Genomic DNA, 25,088 nt, shown 5'->3' on the forward strand with positions numbered 1-25,088 from the left:
TAGTTATTTCTGAGATATACATTTTAAAGTAATAACTAGAATTATGACTTATAATACCAGAACATACAAGATTTTTAGAAATTTCATGTAATGTCTGAAACATTTATATTAACATATTTCCATAAAAATAACCCAAGGAAAGTTTAGTTGTTTTGTTTGTTTTTTTATACTGCAGGTTCTTATTAGTCATCGATTTTATAGACATCAGTGTACACATGTCAAACCCAATCGCCCAATTCAGCACACCACCGTCCCTACCCCACCACGGTTTTCCCCCCTTGGTGTCCACGTGTCTGTTCTCTACATCTGTGTCTCAACTTCTGCTCTGAAAACTGGCTCATCCGTACCACTTTTCTAGGTTTCCACATACATGCATTAATATACGATATTTGTTTTTCTCTTTCTGACTTACTTAACTCTGTATGACACTCGCTAGATCCGTCCACGTCTCAACAAATGACTCAGTTTCATTCCTGTTTATAGCTGAGTAATATTCCATTGTATATATGTACCACATCTTCTTTATCCATTTGTCTGTCAATGGACATTTAGGTTGCTTCCATGACCTGGCTATTGTAAATAGTGCTGCAGTGAACATTGGAGTGCATGTGTCTTTCTGGATTATGGTTTGCTCTGGGTATATGCCCAGTAGTGGGATTGCTGGATCATATAGGAATTCTATTTTTAGTTTTTTAAGGAACCTCTATACTGTTCTCCATAGTGGCTGTATCAATTTACATTCCCACCAACAGTGCAAGAGCGTTCCATTTTCTCTGCAACCTCTCCAGCATTTGTTGTTTGTAGATTTTCTGATGATGCCCATTCTAACTGGTGTGAGGTGATACCTCATTGTAGGCTTGATTTGCATTTCTCTAATAATTAGTGATGTTGAGCATCCTTTCATGTGTTTGTTGGCAGTCTGTATATCTTCTTTGGAGAAATGTCTATTTATGTCTTCTGCCCATTTTTGGATTGGGTTGTTTGTTTTTTTGATATTGAGCTGCATGAGCTGTTTATATATTTTGGAGATGAATCCTTTGTCCATTGATTTGTTTGCAAATATTTTCTCCCATTCTGAGGGTTGTCTTTTTGTCTTGTTTATGGTTTCCTTTGCTGTGCAAAAGCTTTGAAGTTTCATTAGGTCCCATTTGTTTATTTTTGTTTTTATTTCCATTACTCTAGGAGGTGGATCAAAAAAGATCTTGCTGTGATTTATGTCAAAGAGTGTTCTTCCTATGTTTTCCTCTAAGAGTTTTATAGCGTCTGGTCTTACATTTAGGTCTCGAATCCATTTTGAGTTTATTTTTGTGTATGGTGTTAGTGAGTGTTCTAATTTCATTCTTTTACATGTAGCTGTCCGGTTTTCCCAGCACCACTTACTGAAGAGACTGTCTTTTCTCCATTGTATATCCTTGCCTCCTTTGTCATAGATTAGTTGACCATAGGTGCGTGGGTTTATCTCTGGGGTTTCTATCTTGTTCCATTGATCTATGTATCTGTTTTTGTGCCAGTACCATATTGTCTTGATTACTGTAGCTTTGTAGTATACTGTGAAGTCAGGGAGTCTGATTCTTCCAGCTCCGTTTTTTTCCCTCAAGACTGCTTTGGCTATTTGGGGTCTTTTGTGTCTCCATACAGATTTCAAGATGATTTTTTCTAGTTCCATAAAAAATGCCATTGGTAATTTGATAGGGATTGCATTGAATCTGTAGATTGCTTTGGGTAGTATAGTCATTTTCACAATATTGATTCTTCAAATTCAAGGACATGGTATATCTCTCCATCTGTTGGTAACATCTTTAATTTCTTTCATCAGTGTCTTATAGTTTTCTGCATACAGGTCTTTTGTCTCCCTAGGTAGGTTTATTCCTAGGTGTTTTATTCTTTTTGTTGCAGTGGTGAATGGGAGTGTTTCCATAATTTCTCTTTCAGATTTTTCATCATTAGTGTATAGGAATGCAAGAGATTTCTGTGCATTAATTTTGTATCCTGCAACTTTACCAGATTCATTGATTAGCTCTAGTAGTTTTCTGGTGGCATTTTTAGGATTCTCTATGTATAGTATCATGTCATCTGCAAACAGTGACAGTTTTACTTCTTCTTTTCCAATTTGTATTCCTTTTATGTCTTTTTCTTCTCTGATTGCCATGGCTAGGACTTCCAAAACTATGTTGAATAATAGTGGTGAAAGTGGACATCCTTGTCTTGTTCCTGATCTTCGAGGAAATGCTTTCAGTTTTTCACCATTGAGAATGATGTTTGCTGTGGGTTTGTTGTATATGGCCTTTTTTATGTTGAGGTAAGTTCCCTCTATGCTCACTTTCTGGAGAGTTTTTATCATAAATGGGTGTTGAATGTTGTCAAAAGCTTTTTCTGCATCTATTGAGATGATCATATGGTTTTTATTCTTCAATTAGTTAATATGGTGTATCACATTGATTGATTTGCGTATATTGAAGAATCCTTGCATCGCTGGGATAAATCCCACTTGATCGTGGTGTATGATTGTTTTAATGTATTGTTGGATTCTGTTTGCTAGTATTTTGTTGAGGATTTTTGCACCTATATTCACCAGTTATATTGGTCTGTAATTTTCTTTTTTTGTAGTATCTTTGTCTGGTTTTGGTATCAGGGTGATGGTGGCCTCATAGAATGAGTTTGGGAGTGTTCCTTCTTCTGCGATTTTTTTGGAAGAGTTTGAGAAGGATGGGTGTTAGGTCTTCTCTGAATGTTTGATAGAATTCACCTGTGAAGCCATCTGGTCCTGGACTTTTGTTTGTTGGAAGGTTTTAAATCACAGTTTCAATTTCATTACTTGTGATTGGTTTGTTCATATTTTCTATTTCTTCCTGGTTCAGTCTTGGAAGCTTATACCTTTCTAAGAATTTGTTCATTTCTTCCAGGTTGTCCATTTTATTGGCATAGAGTTGCTTGTAGTAGTCTCTTAGGATGCTTTGTATTTCTGTGGTGTCTGTTGTAACTTCTCCTTTTTCAGTTTTCTTTTTTGCCTAGAGAAGTTCCTTTAGCATCTGTTGTAACGCTGGTTTGGTGATGCTGAATTCCCTTAACTTTTGCTTGTCTGTAAAGCTTTTTGATTTCTCTGTCAAATCCAAACGAAAGCCTTGCTGGGTAGAGTATTCTTGGATGTAGGTTTTTCCTTTCATCATTTTAAATACATTGTACCACTTCCTTCTGGCCTGCAGAGTTTCTGCCGAAAAATCAGCTGATAACCTTATGGGGATTCCCTTGTATGTTATTTGTTGCTTTTCTCTTACTGCTCTTCATGTTTTCTCTTTGTCTTTAATTTTTGTCAGTTTGTTTAATATGTGTCTCAGCCTGTTCCTCCTTGGGTTTATCCTGTATGGGACTCTTTGCGCTTCCTGGACTTGAGTGTTTCCGTTCCCATGTTAGGGAAATTTTCAGTTACTATCTCTTCAAATATTTTCTCAGGTCCTTTCTCTCTTCTCTTTCTGGGACCCCTATAACGTGAATGTTGGTGCCTTTAATGTTGTTCCAGAAGTCTCTTAGACTGTCCTCGTTTCTTTTGTTTTTTCTTTGTCCTGTTCTGCAGCAGTGATTTCCACCAATCTGTCTTCCAGCTCACTTATTCATTCTTTTGTGCCATTTATTCTGCTACTGATTCCTTCTAGTGTATTTTTCATTTCAGTTATTGTATTGTTCATCTCTGTTCTTTTTCTTTTTTTTTTTTGCAGTACGTGGGCCTCTCACTGTTGTGGCCTCTCCCGTTGTGGAGCACAGGCTCCGGACGCACAGCTTCAGCGGCCATGGCTTACAGGCCCAGCCGCTCCGCAGCATGTGGGATCTTCCCGGATCAGGGCACAAACCCGTGTCCCCTCCATCGGCAGGTGGATTCTCAACCACTGCGCCACCAGGGAAGCCCCATCTCTGTTCTTTAAATCTTCTAACTCTTTGTTTAACATTTCTTGTATCTTCTCAGTCTGTGCCTCCATTGTTTTTTTGCGAGATCTTGGATCATCTTTACTATCATTGTTCTGAATTATTTTTCAGGCAGATTGCCTATATCCACTTCAATTATTTGTTCTTCTGGGGTTTTATCTTGTTCCATCGTCTGGAACATATTTCTCTGCCATCTCATTTTTTTTTCTAACTTTCTGGGTTTGTGGGCTCTGTTCTGCAGGCTGCAGGATTGTAGTTCTTCTTGCTTTTGATGTCTGCCCTCTGGTGGGTGAGGTTGGTCCGGGAGCTTGTGCAGGCTTCCTTGTGAGAGGGACTCGTGTCTGCCCACTGGTGAGTGGAGCTGGGTCTCGTCCTTCTGGTGGACAGTGCCATGTCAAGTGGCATGTCTAGAAGTGGCTCTGGGCTCAAGACAACTTTAGGCACCTGTCTGCTGATGGGTCGGGCTGTGTTCCCACCCTGTTGGTTGTTTGGCCTGAGGCATCCCAGCACTGGAGTCTGCAGGCTGTTGGATGGGGCCAGGTCTCGGTGCCAAAATGGTGACCTCCAGGAGAGCTCACACTGAGGAGTATTTCCTAGGGGCCTCCGCCACCAGTGACGTTGCCCCTGTATTGGGCCACAGCCAACCCCCACCTCCCCAGGAGTCCCTCTGAGATCCGCAGGTGGGTCTGGTCCAGGCTTCTGTGGACTCACTGCTTTACCCTGGGTCCCAGTGCACATGAAACCTTGTGTGCACCCTCTAAGAGTGGAGTCTCTGTTTCCCCCAGTCCTGTGGAGTCCCGCACTCAAGCCTCACTGACCCTCAAAGCCAAATGCTCTGAAGTCTCCTACTCCCAATTCCAGACCCTCAGGCTGGGGAGCCTCATGAGGGGCTCAGAACTCTTAGTTCCTGTGGGAGAACCTCTGTGATATAATTATTTTTCAGTTTGTGGGTCACCCACTTGGCAGGTATGGGATTTGATTATATAACAGAAGCGCTCCTCCTACTGTCTTGTTGTGGCTTCTTCTTTGTTTTTCGGTGCAGAATATCTTTTTTGGTAGGTTCAAGTCTTTTTTTTGTTGACTTGAACAAAAAACATGGTTATTTGGCAGTTAGTTGTGTTTTTGGTGTTTTTGTAAGAGAAGGTGAGCTCAAGTCCTTCTACTCCGCCATCTTGTCTCCCATCACCTCTACAAGAATTGTTAAAATGACTTTAAGTGGAAAGGAAAAAGGCACAACTAGAAACGTGAAAATTACAAAAGGAAAAATGTCATTAGTAAAGGTAAATATACAGTAAAGGTAGTAAATCAACTGCGTGCCAAGCTAGTAGGAAGGGTAAAAGACAAAAGTAGTGAAATCGTCTATATCCACAATAAGTAAAGAGATACACAAAACAAAAAGATGTAAAATATGATGTCAAAAACAGTAGTCATGGGCATGGGGGGAGTAAAAATGCAGGGTTGTTAAAATGTGTTTGAAATGAAGAGATCAGCAACTTAAAACAATCACATACATACATATGTGTGTGTGTGTATGTATATATATATGTATTGCTATATATGAGTCATGGTAACTACAAACCAGAAATCTATAATAGAATCAAGAAGAAGATGTAACAATTTTAAACATATGTGCACCCATCATAGGACCACGTAAGTACATAGCAGATATTAAGAGACATAAAGGGAGAAATCGATAGTAACACAATAATAGTTTGGGACTTTAACACACCACTTACATCAGTGGACAGATCATACAGACAGAGAATGAATAAGGAAACAGTGGCTTTAAATGACACATTATACCAGATAGAACTATTAGATATATATAAAACATTCCATCCAAAAGCAGCAGAATACACATTCTTTTCAAGTGCACATGGACCATTTTTCAGGGTAGATCACATGCTAGGCCACAAAAAAAAGTCTCAGTAAATTTAAGAAAATTGAAGTTATATCAACCGTCTTTTCCAACCACAATAGTATGAAACTAGAAATTAACTACAAGGAAAAAACTGCAAAAAACAAATACTTGGAGGCTAAAACATATGCTGTTGAACAACCAGTAGATCACTGAAGAAATCAAAGAAGAAAGTAAAAAATACTGGAGACAAATGAAAACAGAAACACAAAGATCCAGAATCTATGGGATGCAGGAAAAGCAGTTTTTTTTTGTTGTTTTATTTATTTATTTATTTATTTTTTTGTGGTACGCAGGCCTCTCACTGTTGTGGCCTCTCCCATTGTGGAGCACAGGCTCCGGACGCACAGGCTCAGTGGCCATGGCTCACGGGCCTAGCCGCTCTGTGGCATGTGGGATCTTCCCAGACCGGGGCACGAACCCATGTCCCCTGCATCAGCAGGCGGACTCTCAACCACTGCGCCACCAGGGAAGCCCAGGAAAAGCAGTTTTAAGAGGGCATTTTATGCAATACAGGCCAGCCTCAGGAAACAAGAAAATTCTCAAATAACCTAATCTTACACTTAAAGGAACTAGAAAAAGAAGACCAAACAAAACCCAAACTTAGCAGAAGGAAAGAAATTATAAAGATCAGAGCAGAAATAAATGAAATAGACTCATAAAAAAAATAGAAAATATCAGTGAAACTGAGAGCTAGTTCTTTGGTAAGATAAAATTGATAAACCTTTAGCCAGACTCACAAAAACAAAAAGAGAGGGCCCAAATCAATAAAATCAGAAATGAAAAAGAGGTTAGGACCAACACCACAGAAATAGAAAGGATTATAAAATACTACTATGAACAACTATATGCCAATAAAATGGAAAACCTAGAAGGAATGGACAAATTCCTAGAAATGTACAATCTCCCAAGACTGAACCAGTAAGAAATAGGAAACATGAACAGACCAATTACCAGTAATGAAATTGAATAGTTTTTTAAACTCCCAACAAACAAAAGTCCAGGACCAGATGTCTTCACGGGTAAATTCTACCAAACATTTAGAGAAGTGTTAACACGTGTCCTTCTCAAACTATTCCAAAAAGTTGCAGAGGAAGGAATGCTTCTGAACTCATTCTATGAGGCCAGCATCACCCTGATGCCAAAACAAGACAAAGATATCACACAGAAAAGAAAATTGCAGGCCAATATCATTGAACATAGATACAAAAGTCCTCAACAAAATATTAGCAAACTGAATTTAACAGTACAATAAAAAGATCATACACCATGATCAATTGGGATTAATTCCAAGGATGCAAGAATGGTTCAATGTTGGCAAATGAATCAGTGTGATACACCACATTAATGAATTGTAGAATAAAAATCATATGATCATCTGAACTGATGCAAAAATGTTTTGACAAATTCAGCATCCTTTTTTTTTTTTTTTAACAAATCCCTCAACCAAGTTGGTATAGATGGAACATACCTCAACATAATAATAAAGGCCGTATATGAGAAGCCCATAGCTAACATGATATTCAGTGGTAAAAAGCATTTTCCTCTAAGATCAGGAACAAGATAAGGATGCCCACTCTTGCCACTTTTATTCAACATAGTATTGGACGTCCTAGCCACAGCCATCAGACAAGAAAAAGAAATAAAAGGAATCCAGATTTGAAAGGAAAAAGTAGGACTGTCACTATTTGCAAATGACATGATACTATGCATAGAATATCTCAAAGACACCACCAAAAAGCTCATCAATGAATTTGGAAAAGTTGCAAGATGCAAAATTACTATACAGAAATTGGTTGCATATCTATACACTAACAACGAACTATTGTAAAGAGAAATTAATGAAACAATCTCATTTTCCATCACATCAAAAAGCATAAAATACCTAAGTATAAATCTGCGTAAGGAGTTAGAAGACCTATACCTAGAAAACTTTAAGACACTGATGAAAGAAATTGAAGATGATGCAAATAGATGGAAAGATATATATGTTGTGCATTGATTGGAAGAATTCATATTGTTAAAATGACCATATTCTCAAGGCAATCTACAGATTCAAGGCAATCTACAGATTCAGTGCAATCCCTATCAAAATACCAATGGCATTTTTTCAAAAACTAGAACAAATAATTTAAAAATATTTATGGAAACACAAAACACCCCGAATAGCCAAAACAATCTTGAGAAAGAAGAATAAAGCTGGAGGAATCAGGCTCCTGGACTTCAGACTATACTGCAAAGCTACGTTTATCAAAACAGTATGGTACTGGCACAGAAACAGACACATAGATCAATGGAACAGAATAGATAGTTCAGAAATAAAGCAAGAACTTATGGTCAATTAATCTAGAACAAAGGAGACAAGAATATACAATGGGGAAAAGCTAGTCTTTTTAATCAGTGGTGCTTAGAAAACTGGACAGCTACATTTAAAAGCATGAAATTAGAATATTTTCTCATACCATATGCAAAAATAAACTCAAAATGGAACAAAGACCTACATGTAAGACTGGAAAGTATAAAACTACTGGAAGAAAACATAGGCAGAACACTCTTTGACATAAATCGTAGCAATATTTTTTTGACCCTGTCTCCTAAGGCAAAGGAAACAAAAGTAAAAATAAGCAAATAGGACCTAATTAAACTGAAAAGCTTTTGCACAACAAAGGAATCCATTTGCAAAACAAAAACACAACTTACTGAATGGGTGAAAATATTTGCAAATGATGCAACCAACAAGGGGTTACTTAATATCCAAAATATATAAACACCTTATACAACTCAATACCAAAAAAAGAACCTGGTTAGAAAATGGGCAGAAGACCTGAACAGATATTTTTCCTAAGAAGACATGTAGATGGGCAACAGGGACATGAAAAGATGCTCAGCATTGCTAATGATCAGAGAAATGCCAATCAAAGCCACAGTGAGATATCACCTCACACCTGTCAGAATGCTGTCATCAAAAAGACCACAAATAACAAATGTTGGTGAGGATGTGGAGGAAAGGGAATCATTATACACTGTTGGTGGGAATGTAAATTGGTGCAGCCACTGTGGAAAACAGTATGGACATTCCTCATAAAAGTAAAAATGGGACTACCACATGATCCAGCAATTCCACTCTTGGGTATATATCCAAAGACATAAAAATGCTTTAAGGTAGGCATTATTAACTCCCATGTAATAGATGAAGAAACTGAGTCTTGGAGAGGTTAAGTCTCTCAGCTGGTAAATAGCTTAGCTGGAATTTGAACCAGACTTAACCTTGGCTTACTTTTAACTTTTAACTTACTTTTACTTTTAACCACATTGCACTTCCTTCCTTCAAGTGAAAAATCTATGATTTAACACTTTTCCCTGTAAATTTTTATTTGGCTATTTATAATTAATTTATGTATCTATGAAACTTTTTAATGACTTTGTGGAAAATATATAAGGAAGTTATAGGATTTTGAAATATTTTGGAAGTATGAATGGGTTAAATTTATCCTATTTCTGTCATGTGTATATGTATAAAATTACACAACTTCAGGGCTGTACAGGAACTTTTGGAACCAGTTATAGTGTTTGACCAACCTTATTTTACATGTGAGAAGACTGAGACCCAAAAGAGGTTAAGTGGTTGTCTGCAGCTTTGTATTTTCATTTCTCTGGTCTCTGCTACTAACTCCTTTGTGACATTAGGCAAATCCTTAAATGATCCTGGTCTCAGTTTCTTTGTGTGTAAAATAAGAGGTTTGGATGAACCCCCCAAAAATCTTTCCATTTTAAAAATCTGTGTTTTTGTCATTGTTTCACTTACCTTTTCAAGTATTCTTTGGGTGAAATTCTTTTATAAGGTGTTAATGAGGCAGGTAGTGGATTCAGGCGTAAAAGCATGGTACAGAGGTTCTGATTATAAGACATGGGAGTGAGAATCTGCTGGCTTTTTGGCTTTTAGATTTTCCTAATAATTGATTTCTTGTTTGGCTTCTTCAGGACATCATATCACTTATTGGCTCCCATAATCTAAACTTGTCTGTTTACCTCATATTTGTCTGTGTTTCCTCTTTAAGCAATATACTCAATTATTTTAATAAAGTGATACATGTTTACTGTAAAAAAATCAGAAAGTACTCATGAGCACAGGGGTAGAAAATAAGTCATTCATAATCCCAGCATCCAAAGATAACTTTTAATAATTTGAGAGACATTTTTAAAAACAAAAAGCACAGCTGTGACATCATATAGCACCTCTTGTTATAAAATGCCCCCTCAGCCCCACCCTGGGCAATGTACTGTGGACACTTGCCCTGTCTGACCTATTCTCATAGTTTAATTTGGAGAGAATCATGTTCTATGTTTATAACACAATTATAGCATTATACAAATGGTTTCTGTTTTTCCTGTGGTGATTTCTATAAAGAGGATTTTTTTTTAAAGGTTAGAGCTATAAATTTTAAATGTTCCTGAGCAGATCCAGCATTTGACTACTTGACCTATTCCTCAGAAGAACAGCTTTTATCATCACCCCCAGGTGGACTGCTGTTCTTGCGTCTCGGTCATCATGCCTTGCTCATATAAACCAAACAAAAGCGCCCCACGAGCAGCATGATTGGACCACTCCTATAGCTTTTGCTCCAGCCTGAGGCACTCTTAAAACTGTGATCAGAACAGTTCTCCCTAATGCAAATTCTGTTTCTTAATAATGTATGTCTGTAGGGAAGTGCTCCACTGGATGGGTGTACTTGATTTTTACAAAGAAGAAACAGAAAATGCTGTTGGCATGCAGTGCCTTACTAAAAGAGAAAAGTAACCATTGGCTAATTTCTTAACGTTTATAAGCCTCAGTATTCTGTCTGTAAATTGAGAATTATAATAGTATCCTCTGCCAAGGGTCACTTGAAGATTAAATGAGATAAGGCATTTGAAGTGCTTAAAACTGTGCCTGGCATCAGAATATGCATTCAGTATTGTTCGTAAAAAAAATTTGTCTCATATTGATTTTAAATGAACTTTAATAACTTTATTCTTATGCAGAAGACTTAACCAATGGCTCATATGATGATATCCTAAATGCTGAACAACTTCAGAAACTCCTTTACCTGCTTGAGTCTACTGAGGATCCTGTCATTATCGAAAGAGCTTTGGTCACTCTGGGTAACAATGCAGCCTTTTCAGTCAACCAAGTGAGTACCCTAGTCTCTGCAAACACGTTCCTCCTATTCTCACACACCAGCACCAATTGTGACCATGATAAGTTACTTAACCTCTCAGAGCCTCGATTTTTTCATCTATGTAGTATGGCTATGGATACCTACAGAATAACGTTTGTTTACTTCTGAAAAGCACAGCCTAATAGTAATACGAGTAGTAATAGGATTCTAGATCAAGATCCTTATGAAGTTGGTCACTGGCATCACATTTGTAATAAGTGTATCTAATCAACACTTAGCATTGCGTGGCCTTTTTAATTATTTAAAGTTCAGCAGTGCTGCAGTAGAGCAACAAAAGCATCTGACATTTAAGTACATGTTTTACATTGTACACAGGGCTTATGAGGATGGTTCTGATGCAGGTGCTCCCTAGACCACACGCTGACAACCACGGACCAATGTAAATGGCCTCTGCTTCCTCCCCCCCACTACCCATGGAGAAAAGTAAAACAGTTTTTGTCATTATTTTCAGCTAATGCCCTTTCTTAACATTGTCATGCATGCACAGTTCTGAATTTATACTTCATTTTAGTCCGTATTTATCCATCATGTCAAGGTTTACTCTAAAGCTCTAGCGATTTATAGGGAGATACAAGGAATATTTGTCTGTTACTCACATTTCAGTTGTAAATGACAGAACCCAACTTAAATTATTTCAAACCAAAAAGGGAAAATATTGAGCTCAGTTAACTTGGACATCCAAGGGTATCATTGGTTTCAGGCACAAGTGTGAATGTAGTTCAGGGTTACAGAAAAAATTATCAGACCTTCTCTTTCTCTGTCTTTTGGCTGCTTATCCCTGCTTCTTTTTGTGTTTTGATCTCTGTCTCTCTGGCCACAAAGAGGTTTTCTTCACAGGGATGGAAAGAAAGCCACTGGCCTCTCAAGCCTTCATCATTGTAGCTTATGATCTGAAAGGTGGAGTTGCTTTGCTAGGATAAGTGCCAACCCTTTGGATTGATTGTTGGGCCAAAGCACCCTGGACCATGATTACCAAGGCCTGGCTCACATGTGCATCCTGCAGCCAAAAACAACAGGGATGGGTGTGAACACAATTGACCAGCAGTCCCACCAGGGACGATATAGGATAGAGGAGGTGTTGTGTCTGCCCCAATAGAAAGAGGGGTGCCAGGCAGACGGAAACAACAGATGGTGACTAGCTTATTAGCATGCCTGTATTGGGGTTATTTCCGATGCCATAGTTTTATATTCCTCTGAAACAAACTGTAGTCAGAGTGAGGGGGTCAGAAGCCACTGGTGAACAAGTACTTTCTTCAGTAATGGGAGTTGGTGTCCCTCGTCATCAATTATAATGCCTTCATCTGCTTTAACAGTACAGTTTTTTTTGTTTTTTTTTTTTTAAAAGGGCTGTTTTCTAGTAACCACACGTTCTTTGAAAGAACCTGGAATTGCAGAGGGAAAACTTCTTTATCTCTTTTTCTGATAGAATGGCATGTTTTGGCCTGACAGGAGTCATTTTCAGCTTATTTTTCTTGTGAGGAATGAAAGTTTATGTCTCTTTCAACGTTGGGACAAAGGCACGTAGTATTTAGTGTTGCAGTTGATTGTGAGAAATCTCCAGATTATTTTTCCTCTGAAAATTTGGGCACCATTTCCAAACTGTGTGGAACTTTAATACTTCAAGATGTTAATAAGTTTTCTTCCTCTCCCCCAACTGAAAAATGATCTTCTTTATGGATAAAGTTTATAGAAGTACTATATTCAATACTCCCCTCTCGGAGATTCCAATGCACACGAACATAGGATTGCGTCAAAATAAAGAGACGTGTTTAGTCTTGTTATATCCAGAGTTTCTCAAAGTTACTTATCCATGAAAGCTCCCTTTTTTTTAATGGAGCACCTACTAAAATCTTGAGGGATTAGTGTTCCAAAGTATTCATTTTAGCAAAACAATACTATAGTGTTCTAAATCTTAATGCATTTCCAAATTGGCCTGTAATAGAGATATAACTTATTTCAAAGTAAAATAATTTTGTTTGTAAATTGCTTTGAGATCATTGTAGTAGATATAAATCTTCATTGTATATCTCCATGCTATAGTTTAAATATTACATATATTAATAATTTATTTTCAATTGGTTTCTTTACCTATAAAATTATGGGTAGTAAACTTTTTTAAAAAATAGGAATTAGAGGTTGTATATGGGAACAGTATTTCCAAAGAGTCATTAGTTTTTATTTGTATTTGTAGATGCAAAGAATATAATGAAGGGGGGTGCATTTTGAAGTCATGGTCCTGTTTTTTCCTTCTTAGGTCACGATTCGTGAATTGGGTGGTATTCCAATCATTGGAAGCAAAATCAACAATCCCAACCAGAGTATTAAAGAGAAAGCTTTAAATGCACTGAATAACCTGAGTGTGAATGTTGAAAATCAAATAAAGATAAAGGTAAGTTATCTGAAATCACAAAAGGTAAGGATTTCTGTAAATGAAAGAGAAAAATAACAAAAAGGTAAGTAATGAAATTTTAGTAGGCCATACTTTATAACTTTATAGCCAAGAATTATTTTTATTTTTTTCCAGCTTTATTGAGATATAATTGACATAAATATTGTATAAGTTTAAGGTATACGACATGATGATTTGATACACATATATATTGCAAAATGATGACCGCTACTGTATAGCATTGGCAGACACCTCCATCACCTCATAATTACCTGTGCATGCATGTGTGTGTGTGGTGAGAACATCTGAGATCTACTCTCTTAGCAGCGTGCAAGGATACAATATAGTATTGTTAACTATAGTCACCTTGCTGTACATTTGACTCCACAGCTTATTCACCTGATAACTTGGTTTGTCTGCTTTGATCACATCTCCCCATTTCCTTCACCTGAACATTCTCCTCTCTGTTTCTGTGAGTTTGGCTTTTTCAGATCCCACATGTAAATAAGATCACTCATTGTTTGTCTTCTCTGTCAGACTTATTTCACTTAACGTAATGCCCTCAAGGTCCGTCCATTTTTCACAAATAGCAGGGTTTCCTTTTTTATAGTGAGTAGTATTCCATTGTATATACACACATTTCCTTTATCCATTTGTCCATTGATTAACACTTAGGTTATTTCTATGTCTTGGCTGTTGTGACTAACACTGCAGTGAACATGGGGGTGCAGATGTCGCTTTGAGATAGTGATTTTGTTTTCTTTGGATATATACCCAGAAGTGGGATTACTGGATCATATGGTAGTTCTATTTTTAATTTTTTGAAGAATATCCATACTGGTTTCCATAGTGGCTGCACCAACCACCAACAGTACACAAGGGTTCCTTTTTCTCCACATCCTTGCCAGCACTTGTTACTTCCTGTCTTTTTGATAACCACTCTACTAGGTGTGAGGTGATATCTCACGGTGGTTTTGATTTGCATTTCCCTGATGATTAGTGACGTTGAACATCTTTTCATGAACCTATTGACCATTTGTATGTCTTTGGAAACATGTCTGTTCAGGCCCTCTGCTTATTTTTATGGAGACTAAGTTAGAAGAAGGAGGGACCTGAACCAGCCAATAAGAAGTGCAGTGGACTTCTGAATTGGGGGTTCAGTTTAATCCAAGTGTGGTAAAGGAACCAGGCCAAAGTCAGATAACATCAGCAGGAAGACACAATAAATGAGGAAATTATGTTAATTCAACATTTATTGAGCTCCTGCTCTGTGTTAACAGAGTTTAGAAATGAACGTGATTAGCTCTTGTTTTAAGAAAGCTAGAAGGAGGGATGAGGCAAGTCCACAAATAGTTGTAATTCAAGGCAGAACATGATGAAATACTTTAAGGAAAAATACAAGTAAAATATCATTGAATACACAGAAAGGAGAGATTTCATTCAGAAGTTTCTGTAAAAGGTAGAGCCCAAGATGGCTCTTAAGAATGTCTAAGCTTTCTACGGGCAGAGTTGGGGAAGGAGGGAATCACAAGAGAAAGGAACAAGGTGAGGTGGGCACAGCTCCAGGAATAACTGAGCTGGCCCATTTGGTAATCTTGTTGCTAGAACGGAAATGGAGAAAAGATTCAGAGCTAATAAGGATGTAAATGCTCAGCACATTTTAGGAAATGCTTTGAAAGACATGAGCATCCTGTGAAAATACATGATTTATAATGATTCTAAGGAAATGCCATTTTTTAAAAGGATGGATGTATAATGAAATGGTGACCCAGGACAGCCAGATTGATTTGTAAATATCATTTAGATCTTGAAACCAGATTAATATTGTAATCTCTCTTTGCTTTACTGCCATTAGGTAACATGAATACATTTGGATATTTTTAAAAGTTAATACTGGCTTATGGGACAGTTGGTAATTCCTTAGCATTTTATATTAGGGAATTTTTCTTACCAATTAGAATGTTTGGTGGAGTTCAGACTTAGGTGAATACCAATTATTTGTGAGACATAATTTTTCCAAGCTGGAGAGATCATGGCCAAACATAGAAAATAGAGTTTCAGAAAAATTTCCATCACCCTGGGTTTAGTTTAGATCTGTCATGTGTGAAATAGGAGTACTACTGGCATTGCATTACTTTTTGCCAGTGGCGGTTTACAATATTATAAAAGAGTAGTTCATATACATATACCTCGGTAAATAAGAACCTTGGGCCAAATAGAGTTTGCCTCTGCTTTTTTTTTTTTTTTAATTAATTAATTTATTTATTTTTGGCTGTGTTGGGTCTTAGTTGCTGTGCGCAGGCTTTTCTCTAGTTGCTGTGAGCGGGGGCTACACTTCGTTGCGGTGCGCGGGCTTCTCATTGTCGAGGCTTCTCTTGTTGCGGAGCACGGGCTCTAGGTGCGCGGGCTTCGATAGTTGTGGCACGTGGGCTCAGTAGTTGTGGTGCGTGGGCTCTAGAGCGCAGACTCAGTAGTTGTGGCGCACAGGCTTAGTTGCTCCGCAGCATGTGGGATCTTCCTGGACCAGGGCTTGAACCCGTGTCCCTTGCATTGGCAGGCGGATTCTTAACCACTGCGCCACCAGGGAAGCCTTCTGCTTACTTTTGAAGGAAAGAACTCTAAAGAAAAGTTCTATTTGACTTTGTGTCTCCCCCATTCTTTACTTCTAACATGGTATCACCCCTAGATCCTACTGTTCAGGTACTTAACCATGGTACAAAATGGCCCTACAGGTCTTCTTCCTCATCCAAGTGTGCCCAGACACAGAAAGGCAGACTGGGTTGGGAGGCCCCCCACTGGTGTTGGGAGCATGGTCTCTGGGGTTGGACACTGCTCCACCAGCTCGTTACATTGGGCAGGGGGTCCAAGCTCCTGGAAGAGTTTAAAGTCCTTGTCAGTAAAATGGCCATAATAACACTGCCTCATTAGAGTTGTCTCAGGGCTGAAGTGAGGTATATCTGTAAAATGCTCCGTGCCTCCCATTAACAAGGGCAGCTTAAAAAAAAAAAAAAGTCACCCAAGTTTGAGGGCTGGATACAAATACCATCTTTCCTAAGGAGCAAGTCTCATCCTGAACAATCACCCTGTTCTGCTGTGCAGAAAAGTTACGGTTCAATAGAAAAATTTTGGAGATCCTAAGATGCTCACTTTTTCCCCGCCTTCAGGTGTACGTCAGTCAAGTCTCTGAGGATGTCTTCTCCGGCCCCCTGAACTCCGCTGTGCAGCTGGCCGGACTGCGGTTGTTAACAAACATGACAGTGACCAATGACCACCAGCACGTGCTTAGCAGTTACATTACAGACCTGTTCCACTTGTTGCTCACGGGAAACGGAAGCACCAAGGTATGAAGGAAGTGGTTGGTCATTACTTGCAATACAAACAGCTATTGCATCCAGTTTATTAAGATTGGAATTCAGTTTACAAGTCACCCGTCTTAAGTTGATACTCCTCAAAACAGAAAGTTCAAAGTTTACTAAAAACCCTTACATGGGCGCAAGAAAGTATATTATTTTTATACCCTAATGTTGAATTTCAAAGTTAACTTGTGAAAATAATCTGTTGTTTCACTTATCAATAGATGGGTATTCATTTGGTTTTCTGAAAATCAGTTTACCTTTTACTGAAGTGAAATAGCTAGCTTCACCCGCACCAGATACAGGACCATTGTGATTCAAAGAAGTCTTTGAGTGACAGTGCTGGGTAATTGAGTTTTTTGCTTACCTCAGGGTTAACAGAACTTTTTTTTTTGATTCGACCATTGTGTGTTGTAAAATCTTTCCGACACTGATACTTTTAAGTTTCAGTAATGCATGTCTCAGTGCTCCACTTTGACCTGTTATGTATCAATAGATGTAGGAGGCAACAGAGTTGGAGCTGAATTAACTGGGACACCCTGTGAAAACTGCTTGAGTAAAGCCCTCATATTGGTGTGCATTCTTACCAAGCACCACTTTTCAAGAAATACCATAAAAACAGAAGGTAGAGTAATCAAAGGCTCTAATTAGTTGAGTCAGTTGTTCATCAGTGTTTTACTGTATTGGTCTGTGTTCTCTGGCAGAGTTGAAAAAAATGCATGAGCATTTTAGAAGGACTAAATGTGAAGCCAAACTCCAGATAATCAAGTTCACTGAAGTTACTTCTGAGGTTATCAAATTGTGATTACAGCAGAGCCTTACTATAGTCCTTTTAAAATTTGTTCTGAGATGTTTTTATATGGGTTTTCCACATTTCAGGTAGCCAGACTTACTTAGATCTGGTCCAAGATGTACCCGAAGGCACTCAAAATTAAATGTAATAATTGTATTAGCAATATTTTAGGAATAATGCTCCATCCATAGGCAATTTCCAAATGCACACACCCGTCAACACCCCTCTCTCCAGGGGAGCAAGGTAACTTCCAGCCCTTGACCCCATAGAAACTGCATTCTCTCTACCGCATGGCATTGGAGCTGTTGGAAACTCTTCTGTTCTCTCTGCAGCTACTTTGCCCAAAACCTCAGAGGCACGTTGTATTCAGAGCCAAGTACCTCTGGCCTTGGGGCTGTATATATCTGTCTCAGAGATGGTTTATATATATATATATTTTTTAACATCTTTATTGGGGTATAATTGCTTTACAATGGTGTGTTAGTTTCTGCTTTATAACAAAGTGAATCAGTTATACATATGTTCCCATATCTCTTCCCTCTTGCGTCTCCCTCCCTCCCACCCTCCCTATCCCACCCCTCCAGGCTGTCAAAAAGCACCGAGCCAATATCCCTGTGCCATGCGGCTGCTTCCCACTAGCTATCTACCTTACTACGTTTGTTAGTGTGTATATGTCCATGACTCTCTCTCGCCCTGTCACAGCTCACCCTTCCCCCTCCTCATAACCTCAAGTCCGTTCTCTAGGAGGTCTGCGTCTTTATTCCTGCCTTACCCCTAGGTTCTTCATGACATTTTTTTTTCTTAAATTCCATATATATGTGTTAGCATACGGTATTTGTCTTTTTCTTTCTGACTTACTTCACTCTGTATGACAGACTCTAGGTCTATCCACCTCATTACAAATAGCTCAATTTCGTTTCTTTTTATGGCTGAGTAATATTCCATTGTATATATGTGCCACATCTTCTTTATCCATTCATCCGATGATGGGCACTTAGGTTGTTTCCATCTCCGGGCTATTGTAAATAGAGCTGCAATGAACATTTTGGTACATGACTCTTTTTGAATTTCGGTTTTCTCAGAGTATATGCCCAGTAGTGGGATTGCTGGGTCATATGGTAGTTCTATTTGTAGTTTTTTAAGGAACCTCCATACTGTTCTCCATAGTGGCTGAACCAATTCACATTCCCACCAGCAGTGCAAGAGTGTTCCCTTTTCTTCACACCCTCTCCAGCATTTATTGTTTCTAGATTTTTTGATGATGGCCATTCTGACTGGTGTGAGATGATATCTCATTGTAGTTTTTGATTTGCATTTCTCTAATGATTAATGATGTTGAGCATTCTTTCATGTGTTTGTTGGCAGTCTGTATATCTTCTTTGGAGAAATGTCTGTTTAGGTCTTCTGCCCATTTTTGGATTGGGTTGTTTGTTTTTTTGTTATTGAGCTGCATGAGCTGCTTGTATATTTTGGAGATTAATCCTTTGTCAGTTGCTTCATTTGCAAATATTTTCTCCCATTCTGAGGGTTGTCTTTTGGTCTTGTTTATGGTTTCCTTTGCTGTGCAAAAGCTTTGAAGTTTCATTAGGTACCATTTGTTTATTTTTGTTTTTATTTCCATTACTCTAGGAGGTGGGTCAGAAAGGATCTTGCTGTGATTTATGTCATAGAGTGTTCTGCCTATGTTTTCCTCTAAGAGTTTGATAGTTTCTGGCCTTATATTTAGGTCTTTAATCCATTTTGAGCTTATTTTTGTGTATGGTGTTAGGGAGTGATCTAATCTCATACTTTTACATGTACCTGTCCAGTTTTCCCAGCACCACTTATTGAAGAGGCTGTCCTTTCTCCACTGTACATTCCTGCCACCTTTATCAAAGATAAGGTGTCCATATGTGCATGGGTTTATCTCTGGGCTTTCTATCCTGTTCCATTGATCTATCTTTCTGTTTTTGTGCCAGTACCATACCGTCTTGATAACTGTAGCTTTGTAGTATAGTCTGAAGTCAGGGAGCCTGATTCCTCCAGTTCCTTTTTTCGTTCTCAAGATTGCTTTGGCTATTCGGGGTCTTTTGTGTTTCCATACAAATTGCAAAATTTTTTGTTCTAGTTCTGTGAAAAATGCCAGTGGTAGGTTGATAGGGATTGCATTGAATCTATAGATTGCTTTGGGTAGTAGAGTCATTGTCACAATGTTGATTCTTCCAATCCAAGAACATGGTATATCTCTCCATCTGTTTGTATCATCTTTAATTTCTTTCATCAGTGTCTTATAATTTTCTGCATACAGGCCTTTTGTCTCCTTAGGTAGGTTTATTCCTAGATATTTTATTCTTTTTGTTGCAGTGGTGAATGGGAGTGTTTTCTTGATTTCACTTTCAGATTTTTCATCATTAGTATATAGGAATGCCAGAGATTTCTGTGCATTAATTTTGTATCCTGCCACTTTACCAGATTCATTGATTAGCTCTAGTAGTTTTCTGGTAGCATCTTTAGGGTTCTCTATGTATAGGGTCATGTCATCTGCAAACAGTGACAGCTTTACTTCTTCTTTTCCGATTTGGATTCCTTTTATTTCCTTTTCTTCTCTGATTGCTGTGGCTAAAACTTCCAAAACTATGTTGAAAAAGAGTGGTGAGAGTGGGCAACCTTGTCTTGTTCCTGATCTTAGTGGAAATGCTTTCAGTTTTTCACCATTGAGGATGATGTTTGCTGTGGGCTTGTCATATATGGCCTTTATTATGTTGAGGAAAGTTCCCTCTATGCCTACTTTCTGCAGGGTTTTTATCATAAATGGGTGTTGAATTTTGTCTAAAGCTTTCTCTGCATCTGTTGAGATGATCATATGGTTTTTCTCCTTCAATTTGTTAATATGGTTTATCACATTGATAGATTTGCGTATATTGAAGAATCCTTGCATTCCTGGAATAAACCCCACTTGCTCATGGTGTATGATCCGTTTAATGTGCTGTTGGATTCTGTTTGCTAGTATTTTGTTGAGGATTTTTGCATCTATGTTCATCAGTGATATTGGCCTGTAGTTTTCTTTCTTTGTGACATCCTTGTCTGGTTTTGGTATCAAGGTGATGGTGGCCTCGTAGAAGGAGTTTGGGAGTGTTCCTCCCTCTGCTATATTTTGGAAGAGTTTGAGAAGGATAGGTGTTAGCTCTTCTCTAAATGTTTGATAGAATTCACCTGTGAAGCCATCTGGTCCTGGGCTTTTCTGTGTTGGAAGATTTTTAATCACAGTTTCAATTTCAGTGCTTGTGATTGGTCTGTTCATATTTTCTATTTCTTCCTGATACAGTCTTGGCAGGTTGTGCATTTCTAAGAATTTGTCCATTTCTTCCAGATTGTCCATTTTATTGGCATAGAGTTGCTTGTAGTAATCTCTCATGATCTCTTTTATTTCTGCAGTGTCAGTTGTTACCTCTCCTTTTTCATTTCTAATTCTATTGATTTGAGTCTTCTCCCTTTTTTTCTTGATGAGTCTGGCTAGTGGTTTATCTATTTTGTTTATCTTCTCAAAGAACCAGCTTTTAGTTTTATTGATCTTTGCTATCGTTTCCTTCATTTCTTTTTCATTTATTTCTGATCTGATTTTTATGATTTCTTTCCTTCTGCTAGCTTTGGGGGTTTTTTGTTCTTCCTTCTCTAATTGCTTGAGGTGCAAGGTTAGGTTGTTTATTCTAGATGTTTCCTGCTTCTTAAGGTGGGCTTGTATTGCTATAAACTTCCCCCTTAGAACTGCTTTTGCTGCATCCCACAAGTTTTGGGTCGTTGTGTCTCCATTGTCATTTGTTTCTAGGTATTTTTTGATTTCCTCTTTGATTTCTTCAGTGATCACTTCATTATTAAGTAGTGTATTGTTTAGCCTCCATGTGTTTGTATTTTTTACAGATCTTTTCCTGTAATTGATATCTAGTCTCATGGCGTTGTGGTCAGAAAAGATACTTGATACAATTTCAATTTTCTTAAATTTACCAAGGCTTGATTTGTGACCCAAGATATGATCTATCCTGGAGAATGTTCCATGAGCACTTGAGAAAAATGTGTATTCTGTTGTTTTTGGATGGAGTGTCCTATAAATATCAATTAAGTCCATCTTGTTTAATGTATCATTTAAAGCTGTGTTTCCTTATTTATTTTCATTTTGGATGATCTGTCCATTGGTGAAAGTGGGGTGTTAAAGTCCCCTACTATGAATGTGTTACTGTCGATTTCCCCTTTTATGGCTGTTAGTATTTGCCTTATGTACTGAGGTGCTCCTACGTTGGGTGCATAAATATTTACAATTGTTATATCTTCTTCTTGGATTGATCCCTTGATCATTATGTAGTGTCCTTCTTTGTCTCTTCTAATAGTCTTTATTTTAAAGTCTATTTTGTCTGATATGAGAATTGCTACTCCAGCTTTCTTTTGGTTTCCATTTGCATGGAATTATCTTTTTCCATCCCCTTACTTTCAGTCTGTATGTGTCTCTAGGTCTGAAGTGGGTCTCTTGTAGACAGCATATATAAGGGTCTTGTTTTTGTATCCATTCAGCTAATCTGTGTCTTTTGGTGGGAGCATTTAGTCCATTTACATTTAAGGTAATTATCGAGATGTATGTTCCTGTTCCCATTTTCTAAATTGTTTTGGGTTCGTTATTATAGGTCTTTTCCTTCTCTTGTGTTTCTTGCCTAGAGAAGATCCTTTAGCATTTGTTGTAAAGCTGGTTTGGTGGTACTGAACTCTCTCAGCTTTTGCTTGTCTGTAAAGGTTTTAATTTCTCCATCAAATCTGAATGAGATCCTTGCTGGGTAGAGTAGTCTTGGCTGCAGGTTTTTCTCCTTCATCACTTTCAGTATGTCCTGCCACTCCCTTCTGGCTTGTAGTGTTTCTGCTGAGAGATCAGCTGTTAACCTTATGGGGATTCCCTTATGTGTTATTTGTTGTTTTTCCCTTGCTGCTTTTAATATGCTTTCTTTGTATTTAGTTTTTGACAGTTTGATTAATATGTGTCTTGGTGTATTTCTCCTTGTATTTATCCTGTATGGCACTCTCTGTGCTTCCTGGACTTGATTAACTATTTCCTTTCCCATATTAGGGAAGTTTTCAACTATAATCTCTTCAAATATTTTCTCAGTCCCTTTCTTTTTCTCTTCCTCTTCTGGAACCCCTATAATTCGAATGTTGGTGCGTTTAATGTTGTCCCAGAGGTCTCTGAGACTGTCCTCAGTTCTTTTCATTCTTTTTTCTTTATTCTGCTCTGCAGTAGTTATTTCCACTATTTTATCTTCCAGGTCACTTATCCGTTCTTCTGCCTCAGTTATTCTGCTATTGATCCCATCTAGAGTACTTTTAATTTCATTTATTGTGTTGTTCATTGTTGCTTGTTTCATCTTTAGTTCTTCTAGGCCCTTGTTAACTGATCTTGCATTTTGTCCATTCTATCTCCAAGATTTTGGATCATCCTTACTATCATTATTCTGAATTCTTTTTCAGGTAGACTGCCTATTTCCTCTTCATTTGTTAGGTCTGGTGCATTTTTATCTTGCTCCTTTATCTGCTGTGTGTTTTTCTGTCTTCTCATTTTGCTTATCTTACTGTGTTTGGGGTCTCCTTTTTGCAGGCTGCAGGTTTGTAGTTCCTGCTGTTTTTGATGTCTGTCTCCAGTGGCTAAGGTTGGTTCAGTGGGTTGTGTAGGCTTCCTGGTGGAGGGGACTAGTGCCTGTGTTGTGGTGGATGAGGCTGGATCTTGTCTCTCTAGTGGGCAGGTCCACGTCTGGTGGTGTGTTTTGGGGTGTCTGTGGCCTTATTATGATTTTAGGCAGCCTCTCTGCTAATGGGTGGGGTTGTGTTCCTGTTTTGCTAGTTGTTTGGCATAGGTTGTCCAGCACTGTGGCTTGCTGGTCGTTGAGTGAAGCTGGGTGCTGGTGTTAAGATGGAGGTCTCTGGGAGATTTTCGCCGTTTGATATTATGTGGAGCTGGGAGGTCTCTTGTTGACCAGTGTCCTGAAGTTGGCTCTCCTACCTCAGAGGCAGAGCCCTGCCTCCTGGCTGGAGCACCAAGAGCTTTTCATCCACACGGCTCAGAATAAAAGGGAGAAAAAGTAGAGGGAATTAGTAGAAGTATGAGGAAAGAAAGAAGGAAAGGAGGGTAGGAAGGAAGGAAGAAAGAAAGAAGCAAAGAAGGAAAGAAGGCAAGAAGGAAAGAAAGGAGGGAGGGAGGGAGGAAGGAAGGAAGGAGGGAAAGAAGGAAAAAAGAAAGAAGATACAGTAAAAATAAAATAAAGTATAATAAAGTTATTGAATTTAAAAATTCTTATTTAGAAAAAAAAAAAGGACGGATAGAACCTTAGGACAAATGTTGGAAGCAAAGCTATACAGACAAAATCTTACACAGAAGCATGCACATACACCCTCACTAAAAGAGGTAGATGGGGAAAAATCATAAATCTTGCTGTCAGAGACCACCTCCTCAATTTGGGATGATTCGTTGTCTAAAGGAGGGAAGGAAGGAAGGAAAGAAAGAAAGAAAGAACGAAGGTAAAGTATACTAACGTTATTAAAATTAAAGTTGATTATTAAGAAAAAAATTTTTTAAAAAAACCATGGACGGAGAGAACCCTAGGACAAATGGTGGAAGCAAGACTATACAGACAAGATCTCACACAGAAGCATACACATATACATTCACAAAAAGAGGAAAAGGGAAAAAAATCATAGATCTTGCTCCTAAAGTCCACTTCCTTAATTTGGGATGATTGGTTGTCTATTCAGGTATTCCACAGATGCAGGGTATATCAAGTTGATTGTGGAGCTTTAATCCGCTGCTTCTGAGGCTGCTGGGAGAGATTTCCCTTTCTCTTCTTCTCACAGCTCCCAGGGGCTCAGCTTTGGATTTGGCCCTGCCACTGCGTGTAGGTCGCTGGAGGGCGTCTGTTTTTTGCTCAGACAGGACGGGGTTAAAAGAGCCGCTGATTCGGGGGCTCTGGCGCACTCAGGCCGGCGGGGAGGGAGGGGCCCGGAGTGCGGGGCGGGCCTGCGGCGGCAAAGGCTGGCATGACTTTGCACCAGCCTGAGGCGCGCTGTGCGTTCTCCCGGGGAAGTTGTCCCTGGATCCCGGGAACCTGGCAATGGCGGGCTGCACAGGCTCCGCGGAAGAGGGGTGTGGAGAGTGACCTGTGCTCGCACCCAGGCCCCTCGGTGGCGGCAGCAGCAGCCTTAGCGTCTCCCGCCCGTCTCTGGGGTCCGCGCTTTTAGCCGCGGCTTGCGCCCGTCTCTGGGGTCCGCGCTTTTAGCCGCGGCTCGCGCCCGTCTCTGGGGTTCGCGCTTTTAGCCGCGGCTCGTGCCCGTCTCCGGAGTTCCCTCAAGCAGCGTTCTTAAACTCCTCTCCTCACGCCCCAGGAAACAAAGAGGGAAGAAAAAGTCTCTTGCCTCTTCGGCAGGTGCAGACTTTTCCCCGGACTCCCTCCCGGCTAGCCGTGGTGCACTAACCCCTTCAGGCTATGTTCAA

General features: G+C 38.9%; 1 protein-coding gene across 2 annotated transcripts in view; it reads left to right on the top strand.

Moving 5' to 3' along the window:
- Positions 1 to 25,088, top strand: part of ARMC10 (armadillo repeat containing 10) — a 36,549-nt gene that overhangs the window by 5,749 nt on the left and 5,712 nt on the right. The window contains exons 2-4 of one of the 2 annotated variants that reach the window (XM_027123835.1): positions 10,859 to 11,007; positions 13,310 to 13,444; positions 16,609 to 16,785. In XM_027123835.1, coding sequence (XP_026979636.1) covers positions 10,859 to 11,007; positions 13,310 to 13,444; positions 16,609 to 16,785 — 461 coding nt within the window. The remainder of the gene's footprint in view (positions 1 to 10,858; positions 11,008 to 13,309; positions 13,445 to 16,608; positions 16,786 to 25,088) is intronic. The other variant, XM_027123836.1, reaches the window with a different exon arrangement.

This window comes from Aethalodelphis obliquidens, unplaced genomic scaffold, assembly GCF_003676395.1.
Source record: "Aethalodelphis obliquidens isolate GAN/ISIS:26980383/991018 unplaced genomic scaffold, ASM367639v1 scaffold27, whole genome shotgun sequence".
NCBI lineage: Eukaryota > Metazoa > Chordata > Mammalia > Artiodactyla > Delphinidae > Aethalodelphis > Aethalodelphis obliquidens.